Source organism: Alosa sapidissima, chromosome 9 (genome assembly GCF_018492685.1).
Source record: "Alosa sapidissima isolate fAloSap1 chromosome 9, fAloSap1.pri, whole genome shotgun sequence".
Classification (NCBI taxonomy): Eukaryota; Metazoa; Chordata; class Actinopteri; order Clupeiformes; family Clupeidae; genus Alosa; species Alosa sapidissima.
In genome coordinates this window covers 35,136,192-35,155,314 of record NC_055965.1, presented here as the reverse complement: position 1 = coordinate 35,155,314, position 19,123 = coordinate 35,136,192, and the positions used below count along the sequence as shown (strand labels likewise).

General features: G+C 39.5%; 2 protein-coding genes and 1 long non-coding RNA gene across 15 annotated transcripts in view; 2 read left to right on the top strand and 1 right to left on the bottom strand.

Annotated features, from left to right (window-relative positions):
* The window catches only part of LOC121718788 (NACHT, LRR and PYD domains-containing protein 3-like), a 1,510,793-nt gene that overhangs the window by 620,090 nt on the left and 871,580 nt on the right, over positions 1 to 19,123 (top strand). The window lies entirely within an intron of this gene.
* The window catches only part of LOC121719082, a 530,903-nt gene that overhangs the window by 29,953 nt on the left and 481,827 nt on the right, over positions 1 to 19,123 (bottom strand). The gene's annotated exons all lie outside the window — the stretch shown is intronic.
* Positions 1 to 19,123, top strand: part of LOC121718817 (zinc finger protein 436-like) — a 58,191-nt gene that overhangs the window by 2,665 nt on the left and 36,403 nt on the right. For 2 of the 4 annotated variants that reach the window (XM_042104097.1, XM_042104093.1), the window contains exon 3: positions 14,965 to 15,276. The exons of 1 other annotated variant lie outside the window; for it this stretch is intronic. In XM_042104097.1, coding sequence (XP_041960031.1) covers positions 14,979 to 15,276 — 298 coding nt within the window. In that variant the 5' untranslated portion in view covers positions 14,965 to 14,978. The remainder of the gene's footprint in view (positions 1 to 14,964; positions 15,277 to 19,123) is intronic. One more of the 4 variants, XM_042104094.1, reaches the window with a different exon arrangement.

Here is a 19,123-nt window from a genome sequence, read left to right as displayed (position 1 = left end):
CTACATAGCCTAGATATGTCGAACGTGCTTCGTAGTATACCCCACTGGTCTCTTCTGAAGGCAACTCCCCCATCTCTACTTGAATGGCTGCCACTGGAGTTGTCTTCATGGCTCCACAACATAGTCTTAAACCTTGACTCTGTACTCTGTCTAATTTATTTAAAGCAGTCTTAGAAGCAGACCCATATACAACACACCCATAATCAAACACTGATCTAATCAGTCCAATATATATTGTATGCATAGCACTCCTAGTTGCACCCCATTCCACCCCACACAAACGCCTCATTACATTCAATACCTTTTTACACTTTTCTACCATCTTCTGAATATGAACTGCCCATGTTAATCTTTTGTCAAACCATATACCTAGATATTTAAAGCTCTCTACTCTTTCCAATTCCTTACCTGATATTTGAATCTTTAACTCCTGACTTATTTTCTTCCTTGTGAAGAAAATTACCTTAGTTTTTTTCTACATCTATCCTGAATCCCCATTCAATTGTCCATTTGTGAACTGTATCCACTGCTTGTTGCATCTTATTTACAATGTGACTGACATTTCTTCCCCTTTTCCACATTGCTCCATCATCTGCAAATAAAGCTACACCAATAGACCTTTCTACATTTTTAAATATCTCATTTATCATTACTGAAAATAGTAATGGGCTAATAATACTCCCTTGAGGAGTACCATTGTCTACCTCATATTCCTCACTCAAAACCCCATTTACTTTAACTCTAATTTTTCTCCCAGATAAAAAAAGATTTTACCCACGCAAACCCTCTCCCCTTTAATCCCAACTGATATAATTTGATAAGAAGCCCCTCCTTCCACATCATGTCATATGCTTTCTCTATATCAAAAAATATAGCTAAAACTGTTTCTTTGTTTACCTGAGCTTTCCTTATGTCATCTTCAAGTAACACAGTTGAGTCCCTCTACATTTCCTAAAACCACTCTGGTAATTCCTTAATGCATCTTTAGTTTCTATAAAGAATACCAATCTATCGTTTACCATTCGTTCCATGGTCTTACCCAACTGAGATGTCAGTGCAATAGGCCTATAACTACTAAGCAATTTAGCATATTTACCAGGTTTCCTGATAGGAATAATAATTGATTCCTTCCAACTACAAGGAATTACCCCTTCTACCCATATTTTGTTAAAAAGAGCCAATATTATTTCCTTTACCTACCTTTATCAGTAAGATTTTCTATCATTGCATAGCAAACCTTGTCATTCACTGGTGTAGATTTACCCACCTTCTTCAAAGCACAATTCAGTTCCTTCATTGTAAATAGAACCTCCATCACACCACCTTCCTCAATATCATTACCCAACTCAGCACTATATCTTAGTTTAGTAGCTTCCCTTCCTTCCCTTTCTACCTGATCTAAATTTGCTTCACTATGGACCTTTACTAATGTCTTTGCTATAACTTCAGCCTTGTCTCTACTATTAGTAATAATCCTGTTATCATCCATCATTATTGGATACTCATATTCTCTCCCATTACCCCTCATTTTCTTTATCATACCCCAGACTTGTTGTATTGGCGTGGTTCTGCCAATAGAATCCCAAAACTTTTCCCAGTATACTTTTTTTGCCTTCCTTATTGTCTGTCTCACTATTGCTTGCAATCATATTCTGATATGATCTGGTCACGTTTTTATTCTTAGTTTTAGGTATAGCTTCTGCTGCATCTAGTAAGCTGCTGCTGATTTCCCTACATAAATTCTCAACACTTTGATCCTTATTTACACTCCCCAATCTGTATTCACTGAACTCTCTAAATTTGTCCTAGTCTGCTCTTTCTAACATCCACCTACCTTCCCTCATTACATTCTCACTTATCAACTCCACTGCTACCTCAATTGCAATTGGAAAATGGTCTTTGTAGCCAAAGTCAGATCTATTGCAGATTCATATCCCCTTGCTATAGCTATTCTCGTACCTGAACCATCATTAAAGCATACTAGCCCCTTCTCACCCAAATATTCCTCAATCACACTTCCATTAGAATTATCCGAGTACTGTGAGCATTAAAATCACCACACCAAATACCTTTTCCATTTAAGTTATCCCACATTTTATCCAGATTCTCAACTTCTAGTTGTCTGCATGGATTGTAAAAATTAATGATACCCATACTACCACTATTTGTCCATATTTCTATTACAATGTACAACCCCAAAACAGAAAAAGTTGGGATATTGTGTAAAATGTGAATAAAAACAGAATGTAATAATCTGCAAATCTCATACTCATATTTAATTGCAAAAAGGACACAGACAACAAATCAAATGTTGAAAATCACAAATTTGACTATTTCATGGAAAATATATGTTAATTTTAAATTTCATACCAGCAACATGTTTCAAAAAAAGTTGGGACAGGGGTAACAAAATGCTGAAAAAGAGCATCCCAGAGAGGCAGGGTCTCTTAGAAGTAAAGATGTAGGGGTATTCATCACTCTGTGTAAACCTGTGTGCACAAATGATGAAACAATGTCATTTTAATGCTTCTTAACATGAAATTGTGACGTATTTAGGGAGTTCATCATCTACAGGACATAATATTATTAAAACATTCAGAGAATCCAGAGAAATCTTTGCAAACAGGGGAAATAGCTGAAAAACAAATTGGATGGCCGTGTTCATTTGGACCTCAGATATGGCACTGCATCAACACCAGACCTGTTTCCAGACCTGTCATTGTATGGGCTCAGGAAAACCTCTGATAACCATTGTCTATGTGCCCAGTTTGATACTCAATTCAAAAACTGCAGCCAAAATTGTAACAGCTAAACTTGTATTGAGACATGATACAGAAAATACCACAGTCTTATCTGGCCTGAGCTTGTTTAAAATGGACTGCGGTAACATGGAAAAAGGTCCTGTGGTTGGCATGGACTCATCTGGGCTAAAGAGGAGAGGGCCTATCCATGTATCCAACCTATCCAACTTGTTTTAGTGCTCAGTTCAAAACCCAACATCTATGATGGTGTGGAGGAGCATTAGTGCCTACAGCATGGGCATCTTGCACATTTGGCAAACCACAATCAATTCTGAATGATGTATACAGGTTTTGAACAACATATACTGCCATCCAGGCAATGTCTTTTTCAGGGACAACCTAGAATATTTCAGGAAAACAATGCCAAAATGAATTCTGCACATATTTAAATAGTATTTATCCATAGAGGAAGAGTCCAGGTGCTAAGGTGGCCTGTCTGCAGTCCAGTTTTGTCAAATTAGGTGCATAATAATGAAAAACATGACTAAGAATACCCCATACTGTTGAGCAACTGAAATCCTATATCAGGGAGTAATGGGACATTATTTCATTATCAAAACTGTAGCAAATGGTCTCCTCAGTTCCTAAACATTTACAGAGTTGTGTTAAATGAAGAGGTGAAGCAGCACAGTGGTAAACATGCTCCCGTCCCAACTTTTTTTGAAACATGTTGCTGGCATCAAATACAAAATTAACATATACTGTAGGGCAATTCCATGGAAAATATTTTTTTTGTAACATCCATAACGCCAATAAAATGTGATGGTATGGTATGATTACATGAAATTTGAGCATTTGCTATTTTTGGCTGAAGAATGTTTATGAGAAAAAATGCACAAAAACTGAATAGTAACATTCACATCATACAAATGCCAAATGCATTTTCATTTGATATGTTGTCTATGTCCTTTTTGCTGCTAAATATGGGTTTACGAGACTTGTATATTATGACATTCTGTTTTTATTTGCATTTTACACAATGTCCCAACTTTTTCTGTTTTGGGGTTGTATTCTAAATCCACACCCTTCTTAAACTCTCTAAACTGCATCCCTCTTTTAACAAATGTTGCACACCCTCCACTAGGGGTGTAACGGTTCATGTATTCGTATTGAACCGAAACAGTACGGGCGTCACGGTTCGGTGCATGAATTTACACGGAGAATACACGGTATAAAAATACATAAAACTCGTGTGCGGATTAATTAATGTCATGCGCAATTACTGTTAAGTAGCCTACCTTACGGGAGTTCTTTAGCGACACTTAAAGGTCTCATCTCATCGTTTTTTAATTAATTTTGCAGTGGTCTGTAGTATTGATGAATGCCCTATGAGCCGGTTTTGGTGAAAAAAATGCTGTCCTGCGTCTTTCATGCTGTTCTAGTTTGGTGGGGAAGGTGGGCGGGAAGGAACGACTGGATTTCGACTCTAGTCATGAATATTAATGACATGCTAATGAATTCACCTCTGATTGGCTAACAGTACTGTGACGCTTCCTCCAGTGCGTCCTCATCCGATTCTGCCTGTGCTATGCTCCATATTCAACTTTACAGTGCTAAAACTCGAGTCAAAACTGTTGCACAAAATGTCTTCGGAGATACAACTTCATGTGTTTGATCCTAGTATCCGAGTAGGAAGAAGAACCGCTTCCAGATCGTTTGTCGGTGAACGTTGGTTTAATAGAATGGTAACAATTGCCTGTCAGCTTAAAATATCTCCTAAAAGAGGTAAACGTTTGTGACAATCGTCATCTTGCTTTCAAGTAATAAACATTTGGAAACGTTTTAAAATAAAGACCTATTTCTTTACACAGTCAAAAGTCTTTGCAATCTTCCTAGTAGATATTTTACTTCACAACACAGGTACAGTAAGCACCCTAAATGTAGTTCAGCCACTGACCTAGCCTGCTAATGCTATCGGAATAGATAGTTATGCTTTGAATTCCATGATACTATCATTGAAAGACCACTTGGTCATAGCCCAATATATATATATATATATATATATATATATATAGATCTAAATGCAAACACACCTACCTAGCTATATTTTGCTGGAATTGTACCAAAATGCCTACAGAAGCAGAGAATGTGTGCTGCAAGACTTCTCCGGTAATGAGAACTATGGCTTTGATAGCCTGACATTGACAGAGGTTAGCCTACTCAAGTTGTTTTCTGTCACGTATGACAGAAAAAGTAGCCTACTATAGGAATCTTATAGTATTTTGGGACTAAATATTACAGTAATCTTATAGGAATAATATAGTATTTGGACATACTATAGGTAGGCTACTATAAGACTACTATAGAAAAACTATAGCGGTTACAGGATATTATAGTTATTAGTAGTACTTCTACAGTATGTCCCAATTATTCCTATAATAATTATTCCTATAAGATTACTATAATATTTTGTCCCAAATACTATAAGATTCCTATACTACTTTTCCGTAAGGGGATTGCTCATGTGGTTAGAAAAATGGGCAACACCAGTACCCCTGTTGTCTATATGACCCTGTACCCAGGATTAGAACCAGTCTGCCTTTGCATAATGTACTCCCTTCAAAATGCACTAAACATTTGACTATGACGACTATGGCCCTCTGTGAGACAGAAGATATGAAAGGTAAGATAAACCTTTAGCTTAAAAGGGACAAAAACTGATGAAACTCCTAAAACAAATATACAAAACAGGTCAATTTTCAATAAATAACTTTATTATATTTACATACAGCAGTGGTACTCAAAGTGTGGTCCGCAAGCTATCTCAAGTGTTACACAAGTAGATGTGGTAAAATATAATAGAGGAGTTATTTGCAATATTGAACCAACTTGTATGTAAATCCAAACAGTTCTGCAACACTGATGTAACCTATGCCAGTTTAAATCATATGAATCCTCTGACACCATAAGCAAGGCGCAAAGACAATAAGCAAGGTGGTTCAGTGAGAAGGCCTATTGTGTAATATACTGTTGAAGTAGGTCTACTGTTTTTTTTTTTTTTTTTGCTAGGTGGTCCGTGAAACACTGACAAATAGTAATATTGCAGTCTATTAAAATAATGCAAACACAAAACAAGAACATCCAAACTATGCACAGAATTAACAATGTCCTCTTTTTGCCAGACGATGCAGACATCTAGCCTACAGATCCTTTGTAAGATGGTGCTGGGATTATTTAGGGAAAAAGGTCTGAGTTGTTGTTTCGGCTTGTATTGTCCTGGGGATCCGAAGGGACAACACACAAAACACATTTGTTGGCGGTGATGATTCTATTACATTGCTATTTGATTGCGCTGGGCCATAGATGGAGCCATCAGGTGTTATTGTGGAGATGTCGCTTTCATCCTCCTCCTCTTGATCAACCCGAGGTCTTCTAGCTGGCCTTGGATGAACAGGCTTGATGGCAGTAGAGGTAGCAGGCCCCCATGCTTCCGAAGTGCTTGTATCAATACTCATACTTTTCATGAAGTATTCTGTTTGGGTACCTAAAGTAAATAAATGTGTATTACTGTCAAGTTACAAGATACTAATAGTACACAGGACATTCACTATCTCACACAAAACTGTACTGGCACAATGGAAACAAAAATATTTTAGTGACTGTGGTAAGGTGTATGATGTACTAAGTAGCACACCCACAAGAAGACATTCGGTAATATCAATTCTATCTGTTATGCAATTCATGGGTTTCATCAGGTCCATTTACACAGGTGTATTAATCAAGCACCATGCAGTCTGCATTCATAATCTAGGTGCTTGATTTTATACACCTGTGGAAAGTGACCTGAAGAAACCCATGAATTGACTTTCCCAAACATTGACAAGCACATAAGAACCTGTATTAGCCTACTAGAAAAAGACTTCTAGAAACTAACTAGCACAACAATAAAAGTTAGATCACAAACCTTTGCTTCTAACGTGATGACCTAATGTAGGCTAGACAGCTGTGTAGCCTGACATGAGGATGTGCTCTGGAAGACAAAACGCTAAGTAAACAGCAAGTAATCAAACAAAACATCATTGTAGGCCTACAAAGGTCAATGTAATAATGGCAAGAAGACATAAATTAGACTGAAGTGTAAATACCTGAGCTCTAGTGATAGCAACTTAGCCTAATAGTGCACAGGTATTGTGTTTTTGATTTTCCCTGTTTAGACTAGAACAATACCCGTACTTATTTGAGCATAAAATATTGTTGCTAATATTATTTGTGGTTTAATGCTTAGGTTAGAAGATTATAGGTTCAACAAGCTAAATCTCTGGGTAGTGAGGTCAGTTTCTTATGAGTGCAGCTACACCAGGCACGTTACTGAAGCATTCCGTTCGCGTTAGCTTCCAATAGGCCTAAACAATGGAAGTAGCTACACCTGGCGTGTTAGTGTCCTGTAGGCTACGTTCGGGAAAATAGACCATTCCTCTAATGGATTTTACCAGAGCCCTTCCTATTAGACATTCTCTGATTTTACACGTCGCGAACAGAACACTTCAGTTACGTGCCTGGTGTAGCTTCCTGTAATATAGGCTAGCCTAAGCCTAGCTTGTACCCTTTTCATGCATGCTAACGTGAAGAATATGAACATGCTATTTTGTAACAGACGTTAGGTGGAAAAGTTTGTTTGTACTTACAGCCTGTGAGCTGGTGGTCGATCGTCATGACGGTACAGAACCAGGTTTTCAGAACATCGATGCAAAACCACTTTCTAACTGTAGGCAGTGAGTGTGGTCGAAATGATTGGAACACAAAACTAATGTTGCTCTACTTCGGTGGTGGTGTTCCAACGATAAATCCGAACCATTTCTTCCTCAACTCATGTTTCTAAGGCAAGACATGCAACATTGATGTGTTATTGCCACAAATAACACAGGCACGATTTTTTTTCCACCATGTTAGCAACTTGCTGTTAGCTCCTACTAGCTGCAGAGAGACAATCCCCTAGCAGCAAAATCTTCCAGCCTTCCTGTAGGAATATGAATAATCAGTTTCCCTTCGGCGTCATTGGGAAGGGCTCTTTCTGATTCGCTTGTTTTTCCGTGTATTTTCTTTCATTGGCTAATGGGGGTAGAAGATAATTTTCACGTGCAGCATGCATATGCAACTTGGAGTGAGCTATAGTATTTCGAAAGTAACAAGTATTAAACGGTTTCTCAGTGAATGAGACCTTTAACGCTAATCTGTAGCCTCGCCTTAGCTCTGAAGCTCTGATTGGCGCCTATGTTTTTTTTTGTCAGGTAGTCGGTTGAGTCAGTCAGGCAGAGATAGCAGCACTAAGGTGCGACCCACAAGAGTTAGAGGATCCGCTGGTCTCTTTAAGATCGCAAGTTTGAGAACTTCAGTTACAGGCGAGCGAGAGAGTGGTGGATAAGATGAAACTGTGTGTCGGCGTTGTTCAGCAGTTGTTGGGTATGTGAGTGGAAATATAACATGCTATCTGCTACAAATATTCAAAGCCAACACCCAGAGATGATAGGCTACCAATCACTGAAACGAGAAAAAAAAAAAACTGCCCCTGCGCTTCACAAGCCTTTGTATACACATACAAATAGGGCCAAAACCTATGGCTTAAATTAAACGATTTCGTAATGACAGAAAGCTATGTAAATCGCTTGGTAATTACCTTTATGTTGGGGTAACTTGTAACTTCTCACATGAGGAGCTGGTAGTGTTAAGTGCATGGACAGTAACAGAAAGTGTCAACGCTAACCAGGCTAATAAACAAACCATGCTACAGTGAGTTAACGTCGAAGGGCAAAGTCACGTGACTTCTAGTTGTAGCCTGTTTATGAAATGAAAGGAGCAATTTCGTTTTTTAAAAGAAGGCAAAATAGTGTGATATTTTCACAGTTAGTAGGCTAGATTATTACTGTACACACACTGAAATATATTGAGGCAAATTGTAGACCCTTCCATATACAACTAAACACAGACGTTGAAGGTCTTGCTTAAGTGGATTTTTAAAAATTATTATTCTATTCTATCTAATTTGCACTTTCAGAAATAAGAGATGCTGTAGGCCTGTTTTCAGTTTTATAGCTGATTGTCTTATTTTGTTTACAAGTTACACGAGTCTGGGTACTTATTGTACTGTTTAGCCTACATCTTACACACTTCAGGCTGTTGCAGATAGCTCAGGGAAGAGACTGTATGACACTAGGTGGTACAGCCTGACACATGTACAATAATAAAAAAATGCATTCTGCATCTTTGTTTTGCTTTTCCCTCCATTGTACCGAACTCGTACCGAACCGTGATGTCCGAACCGAGGTATGAACCGAACCATGACTTCTGTGTACCGTTACACCCCTACCCCCCACCACTTACCTCCACTCTATCCCTTCTAATACATAAATACCCCTTTATAACAAATAAATCTAACGACTGTTTAAGCCATGTCTCCTGAATACAAATTACATCTGGTTTAACCTCTAAATTATAAATAAAACCTTTTAACTTGCATTCCACTGTAAAAAGTTCTTACAGGTGTTAATGATGGGTCACTTGTTTCACCCTGTATAAGATCAGCTTGTATCTTTTCCCATGATAAATTATCCACATTCAAAAATGTTGCAGCAGCTTTAACAATTATTTTTATTTTCTCAGTTCTCATTTTAGCTTGATCAGAACAATTAACCTGAAATGAACAGTATCAATTTCTCTGTACTTATCACATCCTCCTTTGGCCTTCTGCATTCAGCACCACTACCTTGAGTTGCCGGTATCTCATGTGTCTCTTTACTTTCCATATTGACAACCTTTACAGCCTCAGCATATGTAATGTTTTGTGTTGTCCGTATCTGCTGCACCACCACTGCCCTTTTGCTTACAGGACAGCCCCCATACGCAGCCGTGTGATCCCCACCACAGTTACAACATTTCCTCTCAACCCCCTCTCCACATTTCCCATATTCGTGCTCTCCTCCACACTTCCCACATCTTAATTTCCCTTTGCAAACATTTGCTATATGACCATACCTTTGGCATCTATAGCAGCGAGTTGGTGGAGGAATGTACTCCCGCACCCTGAAACTCAAATAGCCCACCATCACTTTATCTGGCAACACTTGCTCCTTGAACTCCAAAAGTACTGTAGTGCTATCTACTTTCTCTCCATTACGCTTGGCTTTTAATCTTTTTATATCCACTACAGTTCCTCCCTTAATATTCTTTTTGAGATCGTCCAATTTTCCCCCAATTGGTATACCTGATATCACTCCCTTTGTTCTTACAGTATACCTACAAAGCTTTGTACTTCGCTCACTTCTTTTTTACACACCGACTGCAATCTCATAGCCTTCTCTCTTTGTTCGATGTTCTTGCATTTAATTAGTAGTCTGCCATCCCGTAACATCTTTGCCATTTCTATGTCTCCTACTGCCTTTTTCAATCCACTTGTTAATGAAAACAAACCAATTTTACTTATCACTTCGCTTAACTTCCTTCTCACATCTCTACCTACTTCATCAGATACATCATCAATACTCCTCTTCGAAGGTCCTTTACCCATTCCCTCAGCCCCATTAGTCTTAGTATTGTTTAATCCTCCTCTCCCTCTACCGTGTACATAACCTTGATTTTTCCATTCCTCTAGACCTTTTTAACCAATCCTCACTCCCATCATCATCCTCCATTATACTATCCAGACCCAGTCACAAATCAGATTATGCCAAACCGCCAAATAAACTTTAAAAATAAAGAAAATGTCTCTTGGAGATACAAACAAACCGCCAAATAAACTTTAAAAATAAAGAAAATATCTCTTGGAGATACAAACAAACCGCCAGTCCGCACTCCACTCGCTTGCTTCCAATCACTTCCTCTTCCGGACAACCGACCGTGGCTTGCCATTGTACTGCGCAGACTCTCACTTAACTTTGTGACGTTAGCCATCGAACTGAATCTTGTAACTCGTATAATAGATGGTTCACATAGAAATTCTTCTCACACTTCCTTCACCTTCAATGTCATCAAAGTTAAACATTTATTTTTGTATTATTATTAATATCATTCTAACAAGTGATATCAAGTTGTGTTAATGTTGAATCTACCAGACATGATCATTTTCAAACACAATCATGGTAAAACAAAACAAAAAAGTTATAGCCTTCGTCTTTCCACTTTTCCGACCTACAGTCAATCCATCGAAAACATCTGAAATGATTAACGTTAGTGCCGTTTTTTGCGTCAACTTAACATACAGTGGTATTGTAGGCTACATAGATTTGTTCATGAGTTTCCGTGCTGGCAGGACTTAGTTTCTTATCCAAACAATACGGTTATCTCCCTACTGTGCGACAGGCATAATAGCGTCATATTACGTCAAACGTTAGAAAGGGAGTTATCTAGCGTTCATGGGCTTCGGAAAAACCTTTTTCCCAGTGAAAACCTCATCATTCTGCGTCATTCACGTCACATTATGGTCCTTTCCATTACACTCGTAAATAGGGATTGCCGATATATCGGCCGGCAGCTCTGTGTTGATGGAGACGCTGCAATTCACGTGCAGACTCCCCACTCCCCCACGAGCAGAGTGCTGAAAGCCTGCTCTTCAAGACAACATTAAACTTTAAACTTTCAAAGCGTCTTTTAACTGTTTGACTTAGCTGAAATATTTCTATACACTTTGAAGGTGGAAGCTTGTGGTTCCAAATGGAAAACACGAATGATGGATAGGTAGGCTACTTTTTTAATGCTTAATGATCATTTATAAAACTGCTTGCCATTGTATTTAGGGAGCTGCAAATAGCTAAGTTGTAGGTTATCCATGCGGTAGCTGTTACAAACACTGATCATATGATTAAGTAGCCTAATGCCAACGTTGTTCCGTGGTGTGGGAGTTTTATTCAGCTGGGAGTTTTATTCACCTGGCTGAGTGTTGGACGCGTGTGGTGTGTGTGTGTGTGTGTGTGTGTCTCCCTCCCTGAATGCCTGTTCTATAAAACATGCTTGCCATTGTATTTAGGGAGCTGCAAATAACTAAGTTGTAGGCTATCCGTATGCATGCTTTAGCGGTAGCTGTTACGAACACTGGTCAATCATATGATTAAGTAATGCCGACGTTGTTCCGAGATATTTGTGGGAGTTTTGGACACGTGTGGTGTGTGCGTCTTCCTCCCCTCTCCTTCGAGCGGGCGGAGTTGCCATCGCAGTGATATCAGAGGTTTAATAATGAGAGACGTGTAGTTGAATAATAATTTGTGTTAACGTTTATCATGTACTAGACATACCGTACACGTACCGTGTATGCCTTACTTGTTTAGAGCCGTTTGCTAACGTTATCATTATCAATCCAGTTCAATGGTGGTTCGTCAGCTACCAAACAGAAGTTTGTGTGTGCGTCTGGTCTGTCTCACTCAGTGGGACACACGCATCACAGCGATATGAGAGTGTTGCGCTACCTGAAGGAGAGATTTTAAAACTTTGAGAGATACGTTTTTATACCTTTTGACGTTGATGCCGTTTAGAACAGAAACATCTGACACCACGTTATTTCCACGTTATTTTCCTCTGCCGATTTATGTTCTGTGGTTGACAAATCTGGCAGCTTTTTTTAGAAAAATATAGACATAGAAAAATTGAAACCATGCAGTCTAAAATGACAAATCAAGCACTTTATTTCAATAGCTACTTTTCGGGCTTATTGTTTTCTTAAATTATTTAAATGTGTTGACAAAGGACATTTTGTGATGACTTGAATTATGTCTTATAATATGTCAGCAAGCAATGCATCATCAAGGCTGTGTTGTAAGATGTTGATGAAAGCATTTTGCACAGTTAACCATATCCAGTGCACCCATCCATAAGTTCAATAAATGGTCCTTTTTTAAATTGAGACTTATAACATTTGTTATTATCATTTGTGTAATTATGTGTCATTTGTATGATGTAAATTGAGGGAGCAAAATAAAAGCAGTATCGGCTCCAAATATCGGCTCAAGAAAATCGGCAGCCTGTATCGGTCATTGGCTAAAGCTGATGGAAAAAAATCGGTATCGGCACTAAAAAATTCATATCGGTCGATCTCTACTCGTAAATCATTGTACACCCACCCGTACAACATGTACGAATTAGTTGCTAAAGGAACGCGTTTCTCTCAAGCCACGAGGGGCATTAGCAGGAGGCTAGTCATTGTTATTGTTTTGTGACGTAGAAGATGGCTTCCGCCAGATTGGATTTAGTCCAAACTCTACGAAAAGTTTCAGCGGTCACAAATTTCATCCGATTTTCACGAAACTTGGCGAAGTTTACCATCAGACCAAGCCGCACAAAAGATACTTGCCAGATTTTTCAATTTCCACTTTGTTTGCCCGTGACAGCCAATCAAATATGGCGATGAAGCCGCAAAACAGGAAGTGGGCTAACATCTCGGTGACTCTTTGAGTTAACATAACAAATCTTGATACCATTAGTTAGGACACTGTCCCAATCACTCACAGCAATTTTCATGTATATACAGTACATTGAACACACTAGCGCCACCACCAGTTCAATGCTGGACATGCGTTCATGCGAATGATCCTTGACTCTTTTGTCTGATTTTCACAATTGAGGTAGCGTCTGAATCCTTGGACCATCCCGAGTTCATTGACCCCTATCCCGTCACTTTCCGCCATATTGGACCTCCACCATATTGAATTTGGTCTAAACTCTACGGAAAGTTTCAGCGGTCCCAAATTTCATCCGATTTTACTAGAAGACTACTTGCTGCTATGTTTTTTTTTTTTTTTAAAACGGCGACGAAATTGTGAATTTCCAGTGCGTGTTACTCCACACTCGGCAATCGACTCCTACGGACTTTCCCCTAAAGACGCCAGCAGCAGCAGCAACATTTCCATTTCTCTATCCGACCACATAAAGACCTCGGGATACTTCGGTTTGGCTTTAGGGACCCTCTACTCACTACCACGTAAGAGTAATGTTGTTTGGAACTGTAGAAGAGGTATAAAAATAGCTTTTTGTGGCGGCAAAATGACTTGCCCTGGTCACTTCCAAGTTTTGATTAAAAACGGTAAAATCGAACTTTCTCAAAACACATCCGAATGACATGATTTTGATGTCAACTCAACGTATGTACTCCCAATCATCCGTAAATTGATCTAAAGTGCATTTTACTCTGGATAATTCCTTTAAGATTAACCTTAACTACAACCAATGTAAAAACATATATTACCTCAGTTTATCCAGCTGTGTGGTTTCCAGTCGAGGTAAACTCCAACGAAGTGCAGGTGGCATCTGGCTGTCCATGTCAAAATGTATGACTGAACATCCTCCTCTGACCCTTTCCCTCTGACAGGAACTGAAGCGTTCCGTTCGCGACGCGTAAAATCCATTTTTTCCGAACGTACTCCCAGCCATCACGTCTATATGGCAGCGTATCCTCCACTGCATACCTGGCTACCAGTTTGTTCAGTTCGGTCTGTGAGACTAAACGTGTGGTGGGGCCTTAAAATCAAGCTTCAGTTGCTTAAGTTTTGTGGCACTGTCTCCTCTTTCGGTGGCCTTGGCCATTTATTTTGTGTAAGCATGCAACATTGAAATACGTTTAACTAAGTTTGAATTACTTGACACCCACGTGGATAGGCACTTTTGCCCAGGGCATAATGTACATTTCACAATTAGGCCTACATTCGTTCCTTTACTTTATTGGAGAGGAAAGTCGTGGCTAATACTTCCATTTAGAGAAGGCTACTTTTGGATTAATTGGGCTCGCCATACCTGTGTCTTTAGTTGACTGACTCGATTCTACTGTTCGTTGTGTGTCCGACTATGCATGCTTTCGAACATCCGCCCAACTCTACCTCTGATTGTCTTACCATGAGATTTTACTTGACCTCAGCCAATCGTCAGCATTTATGCGCTTGTCTCGTGCACTGCCCGCTAACCAAGGAAAAAGTATTTGCGCCTCTGCTCAGCGTCTGATGAAAATAACAGCTTCAATTATAGTAACGCGCCGGATTTTTGGCAGTAACGGTAAAGGCGTTATTACAATGGGAAGAGTAATCAATTCGATTACTCGTTACTGAAAAAAAGTAATGCCATTATTTATAATATACAGTATATATATTCAACTACCAGTACAACTATGCACTTGTTTTCTATTTAATCTTCAGTCTTGTAGTACAAATGTGATTCAAATGTAATACTTTACTGAATTTGATTCACAACACAGAACTGGCGTCAGAAATGTCAGGATTCACTGAACCAACACTGCTGCCTATGCCAGTGAAGGAGATAAAAGAAGAAGAGTTTGATGATTTCCATCAGGAACATCTGTTTGCAGTTCAGAAAGAAGAAGAAAACCCTGGACTGGATCATGACTGCAAGACTGAAACACACACATCACTAACATTTAACTGCAAAGAAGAAAAGTCTCCACTGATGGAAATTAAACAGGAGGAAGAAAAGTCTCCACTGATGGAAATTAAACAGGACGAAGAATCTGATATAAGAGAGCATCAGCTGATAGACTCTTCTCCTACAGGTAAGTTACTAATTAGTGTTTCATCTCCAGTATGAAATGCACTCTCTCTCTGCCTCTCTCTCTCTCTATATCTATATATATATATATATATATATATATGACTTGACTTGTGTCATCCTGTGACTGCCAGTTCCAAAACACCTGAGCAGTGCCATGCTTTCCTTCTTCTTTGAAGACAAAATTGATTTTGATTTTTTCAAATTTACCCAAAGCCCTATGCAACAATTTTAGCAAAAATGACCTTAATTATGCAGGTTGAGAGTCGTTCTGATGGTTCTACAACACTTTCTGGGTCATTTGGTGGGTGCTTCGTCTCCCCCTATCGCTTCTCCGCAGAAAAAATGAATATGCAACTTTCTGGACCCGGTCCGGGTAAATCCTCGAAAATGTAGTCAGATTGTAGTTTCGAAAATGCTTTACGGCAGACACACCCCCAAACATGGGACGGCTAGATATAAACAGCCAGTTGCAAGGCAATTGTTGCATTCATCATGGATCACTCGACAAATAAGAGACCCAAGAAGCGACTGTCGAAGTAACAGAAGAAGAAGAAAAGGGAGTTTGACAAAAAAAGAGACCTGAAATTGTAAGTAGCCTACCCTTGGGTGAAGTTCATCTTTGTGATGTGGTTTGATAGTGTCTTAAACAATGTGTTTGCTCGACCGTTTTATTGTGAGCCCTGTATGTGTTTACCTTGGTTTCTAGTGGGGGTTTAGCGTAGCAGTCACTTGGTACCAAACATGTTTGTTTGCGTTCTGAATCCAGGTTCTCATTGTGTATTTAGATATCTAGATCGCCCTTCGAATGTCGCCTGATTTGTCGCCTGTATCATGCAATATGTCCGGCTGAACTTAATAGCACTAATGCAGTGTCCTGACTAGGGATGAGTCGTGATCTTCGAATATTCGAATAGTTGGATTCGAATATTTTCACGCAGTTCCAATGTGTTAGGTTATAGGCTACATAATTCACGCTGGCTCTGAGCCAAAATGGGAGGGGTGGGGCCAGACGTGAGCTGTTATTGGATCAGTCAAGTGTCAATATGGAAATGTAACCAATGGGCCGCTGAATGTCCTTCCTTCGAGCCGATCGTTGGCCAAAATTATTTATATAGCCTATTCTATCGGCCCAAAAGGTGTGTTGGCCCACCGGGAAAATGCCCGGTATGCCAGATGGCCAGTCCTCCCATGCAATATACTGTATGAGCACTTCCAATCTGGTTTCCGTACACGTCACAGCACAGAGACTGCACTCCTGTGAGTAATAAGTGACCTTCTCCTGTCTATTCATAACAGCTTAGCAACCATTCCCATCCTCCTCGACTTAAAGGTTGCACCAGCGATAGCGGGGTAACGTCACTTCTTTCGATGTTCAAACAAAAAAAAGAGAGCCAGCTCGCTACTCCCTCCCCCTCCCCCCATGCAATTGAAACTCTCCTCCTAAACGCGCATCTCGTCGGTTATTGGTTGAAACACTTTATTTTGCCTTTGAGTGGTTGCCAACACTTGTTGGTAGCAATTGTTTTTGGGTACAGATCTCAGAGCCTAGGCTGCCTACAGAGACGCATTTTTTTACGGCCAACTCATGGGGCAGGCAGCTAGCGGATCATTAGGAAAGATTAGATGAATGTGATCATTTATGTTTGGGCCTTTTTTGGGCCTAAAATCGCTGATCCAAGCTTTAAGCGCTGCATTTGTCACTGACTGCCTATCTGACTTAAAGCTATGGATGCAACATAACTTTCTAAAACTCAACACAGATAAAACCAAATCCTTCTCATCAGCCCTAAATCTCAACTGTCCAAATCTCATAGTCTCAGTCTGAACATTGATGGTACAATTGTCAAATCCACTCCTGTTGTCAGAAACCTCGGCATACTGCTTGGCCCCTCACTCAGGTTCGAGCCCCACATCACATTAAATCCTGCATTCTTTCACCTCCTGAGCCCACTTTCGCCCCTTCGTTTCTACCACTGATGCACAGACCCTGGTTCAGTCCTTCATTACATCTTGCAACTCCCTGTTCATTGGCCTCCCCACTAAATCACTTCAAGGACTACAATATATTCAGAACTCCGCAGCCAGACTACTCACTCATACCAAGTGATCTGCTCACATCACCCCTATTTTTTCTCAGCTTTACTGGTTAACGGTTCTGTCCCAAATCAAATTTAAAATTCTACTACTCTCTTTCAAAGCCCTCCCTTCTGTTTCAGGAACAATTATCATCTTCCGCCACCACTTAGACTCACCGCAAATGTCCTTTGGGTCATTCCACACCAACTCAGCCACCCATGTACATGACACCTCTCAGATTTTGCTGAAAAGTGGTACAAAAAAATGCCTTATGTTACCAAACAAAGGAATCTGAATATCTCAAAAGTGTGCACGTGGTGTCCATTTGAATTTCAAGTGCCACACCCCTTTTTGACACATTGGAATTTTGCATTTCATTTGTTGGCATTTTTGGAGGCCCATAATTTCTCTTATAATAGTGATAGAAGGCTGACAATTGGTGTGTTCATTGTAGTTTGTACTACACAATTCTGCAGGCAGAATCAACATTCCTTACTGTTTGGGTGAGAGGTGGGTCAACCAAAATTATGTATCTCTTTTTGGGTGCGGCTAGCACCACGATTAGTGATCATACTTATTCTAAACAGGATTATTTGTGATATTTGGGAACTTTGATTTGAGGGTTATGGTACCACTGGTGGGGGGGCAGAGGTGATTCTTTTGGAACCCTATATTTGGACCCCCAAGTGACCATGTGGGCACTTGATGATCCTAATGGGATTTATACCAGATAAAGATACATATTTGTTATTTCTTTTAATGAAATAAAACATTTGACTATGAAGCTCCATAATATGAATTTTATTCTTCATATAATGCACCATTTTGGATATTTTTGGAATGTAGATCAGGGAGAATTTAGTGATGATAAAGCATGAAAATAGTGGAAATAACTTGTGTTATGCTCAGTGATGGCCAACAATTAAATACTGAGATTGTCATGGATTAACCCCTTATCCCCCATGAAAGAGACTGTCCATCAAACTTTTAAAGAACTAAATAACAAGAATGTTACATTGTGTAAGAACACTACAAATAGAAGGGAGTTGTTCCTTGCCCCGTCACTCTCAGTCATGACTTAAAGAGTTTTTTAAGCAATGAATTTTGCAAAACCATAATACATGGACATGTTACCATGCCAGCTAACCTAACTGTGCATGTGGAACATGCATTAAACTATTAACATACTAGTCTTTAAGCACAATTTCATTGCCGTCATTTCTGAAGCTTTTTCAAATCAGGCACGAGTCTACCCAACACACCATTGCAATGGCGGATTCCTAACCAGTAGTACCATTCAATCACTACTGGTCTGCCATGCAGGTTCAATATGTTGAGTGTGCACCGTTTTCCGGATTTACAAAGTTTTGTTTGTGGCAGACTGAGAATTGCCTATACCCATACTGGGAGAGTTGATTCTTGTAGGCACGCCATTCATCTGTGAGGATGGATTCATTGGTCCTGACATGTTTTCAGATTTGTCTTATAAAAGTGCACCTTGAGCGATTCCTGACCAGTTTCAAAATGGGTCTTTTTGTCAAACACACTGAATAGGGACGCCTTTGTATGGAATATGCCTAATATGAGCCTCACGCATACATTTTACAATGGGTTGCATTTACTATCATGGGCATTTTTCATTTTATCATTAATATCACCCTACATGTGTCAGGCACCAACCTCTCTGAGTAATTTTGCCATTCTTGACAAAGTCTTCTAGCTTGCTGCAATCCCAACTGCTATCATATCCAGTTGTTTCAACTGCAGACCTT